Consider the following 2,585-nt stretch of genomic DNA (forward strand, 5'->3'; position numbering starts at 1 on the left):
TGGCACCACTGGTCCCCATAGTTATTGCTTACCTGCGACAGAAAATATTTGCAGACTATGCATCTGACAAAGGTCTAATATCCAGAATCTATAAGCAACTTAAACAAATTTACAAGAAAAAAACAAACAAACAACCTCATTAAAATATGGGCATGAACAGACATGAACAGACACTTTTCAAAAGAAGACATACATGCAGCCAACAAACACAGGAAAAAATTCTCAACAGCACTAATTATTAGAGATATGCAAATCAAAATCACAATGAGATACCATCTCACACCAGTGTGAATGGCTATTACTAAAAAGTCAAAAAATAACAGAGGCCGGTGAGGTTGCAGAGGAAAGAGAATGCTTATACACTGCTAGTAGGAATGTAAATTAGCTCAGCCATTGTGGAAAGCAACGTGGTGCAAAGAACTAAAAAGAGAATTACCATTTGACTCAGCAATCCCATTACTGTGTATATACCTAAAGGAATATAAACCATTCTACCAGAAAGACACATGCACACATATGTTCACTGCAGCACTGTTCGCAATAGCAAAGACACTGAATCAACCTAGATGCCCATCAGCAGTCGACTGGTTAAAGGAAATGTGGTACAAATACACCGTGGAATAGTATGGAGCCACAAAAAGAATGAGATCACGTCCTTTGCAGGAACATGGATGGAGCTGGAGGCCATTATCTTATGCAAACTAACATAGGGACAACAGACCAAATACCTCATGCTCTCACTTTATAAGTGGGAGCTAAACATTGAGAACACGTGGATACAAAGAAGGAAACAGTAGACACGGGGACCTACTTGAGGGTGAAGGATGGGAGGAGGGAGAGGATCAGGAAAAATACCTGGGAGGTACTATGCTTATTACCCTGGTGATGACATTATCTGTACATCAAACCCACCTGACATGCAGTTTACCTATAGAACAAACCTGCACACGTATCCCTAAAACTAAAATAAACACTTAAAATTAAAAAGGAAGAAATTAGTCTAATACTTTTTCTCAGTAAAATGCTTATGCAGACAAGTATCACACACTTTCATTTCAGAGATTTCGGGATCATAAAGGGTAGTTTGTGACTGGCCTCCTCACATTATCCCTCACATTATCATTTCTCATCTCTCCTCCCCAGGTAAATTTCCCTTTCCTCCATCTCTAAGGACCGAGGGCGATCAAGATCTCCCTCTTCAGGCCCCTGCATCACCACTCCCACCCTCCTCTCATCTCTGCACAGCGGCCTGGAAGGACAAGCTGAAGCTCCCTCCTGTGTCCCCTCCAAAAACAAACACACAGATAAATCCCCACTCTGCACTCACCTACCTGAGCCGCCCTAATTCCTTCTTGCTCACAATCCTTTGCTCCTCCACAGGGTGCTTACGTGCGCGCGCGCGCACACACACACAGAGACACACTCTCTCTCTCCGTTCTCAGGAACGCCGCTCCCCCTCCCCCACGCGCCTTGCTCACCGCGCCTCTGCATGGAGAAGCTCTCAAAAACCTCATAGTTGTGTCTGCAGTAGGTGTCCAACAGACCCCGTAAGTAGCCCAGGAGGTTCTTCTGGCTGTTTCCATTCCTGGACTCTCCTCCGCTCCAGCTCCTCCACCGCCCGGAACTTTCCCACGTCGCTGTGGAAGCGCGCATACTCCTCCCAGTATGGATGAGTGTGCACAAACCGCATCCGCTCCGTCCCATTGGAGAAATAGCACCCATGTTTAATCTGCTCCAAGAAATGTGCTGCGGGGACAGGAAGAACCGGTTACATGGGCGGCATCCTGGGAAAAGAGTGACAGCTATGCTCACAATCAGGGACGCCCACGGCAGGACGAGGGGCGATGGAACACCTCGACTGGCCCCCACCAGCCAACCCCGACCACCAGCATCCCAGGGGTTCATCTCCCATCTGCCTGAGGCGGAGGGAGGCTGCGAGGGCCATGGAATACCATTCGGGATTCGTTCCCCATTGCCAAGTTGAGCTGGATGCCTCTTTGCAAGGCTCTGGACCAGGATCATCTGCCTCATCACTGCCACTTGCACTTCCTCCTCCTGGGAGCCTCCACCCAAAAGACACTTTCCGCTCCCTCTTATCATGCCACACTCTACTCATTCCTTAAACAAGACCCACCTCCTCCATTCTGTAAATGCTTCCTTAGTGCTGACCTTGTGTCCTCCATTCTGTAAATGCTTCCCTTAGTGCTCCTGGGAATCCAAACAGGGGAAAGACAGACCTCTCCCCTCCGCTGGGGGAGCTTAAAGATTAGTGAAAGTGATGGCAAAAAACGAAATACACAGCACCTTACACAGGAATGAGAAATGTTAAGAGAAGTGTGGAGTTCTAGAACAAAGAATAGGATGATCTAAATCACTCTCAGAGAAGGACTCTGAGAGTGACAATTCAAATGTGACCTTACAGGTTTAGTGGGTGTGAGCCAGGGGGCAGAGTGGAGCCTGTGTGTCTCTGGACAAAAAGGGAGGCACATTTCAGGTAAGCATAAAACCACTTACAAAAGCTTGAAAGAACTGATGAACTTCTTCAAGAAACCAGAAGAAAGTTCACTAAAGCACAGCATGAAGGA

At 47.0% G+C, this 2,585-nt stretch overlaps 1 protein-coding gene across 2 annotated transcripts; it reads right to left on the bottom strand.

Annotated features, from left to right (window-relative positions):
* Positions 1-955: 955 nt before the first annotated feature.
* Positions 956-2,056, bottom strand: LOC117087004 (DLA class II histocompatibility antigen, DR-1 beta chain-like). 2 transcript variants are annotated; one of them, XM_033216732.1, is made up of 2 exons: positions 1,917-2,056; positions 956-1,746 (listed from the first exon to the last, which is right to left on the bottom strand). In XM_033216732.1, the coding sequence occupies exons 1-2, from the start codon at positions 2,029-2,031 to the stop codon at positions 1,511-1,513; spliced, it is 351 nt and encodes a 116-aa protein (XP_033072623.1). In that variant the 5' UTR covers positions 2,032-2,056; the 3' UTR covers positions 956-1,510. The 2 variants fall into 2 exon arrangements, with proteins under 2 accessions (XP_033072623.1, XP_033072624.1); XM_033216733.1 differs by having other exon boundaries at positions 1,953-2,040.
* Between the last annotated feature and the right edge of the window lie 529 nt (positions 2,057-2,585).

This window comes from Trachypithecus francoisi, unplaced genomic scaffold (genome assembly GCF_009764315.1).
Source record: "Trachypithecus francoisi isolate TF-2019V2 unplaced genomic scaffold, Tfra_2.0 Lachesis_group10, whole genome shotgun sequence".
Classification (NCBI taxonomy): domain Eukaryota; kingdom Metazoa; phylum Chordata; class Mammalia; order Primates; family Cercopithecidae; genus Trachypithecus; species Trachypithecus francoisi.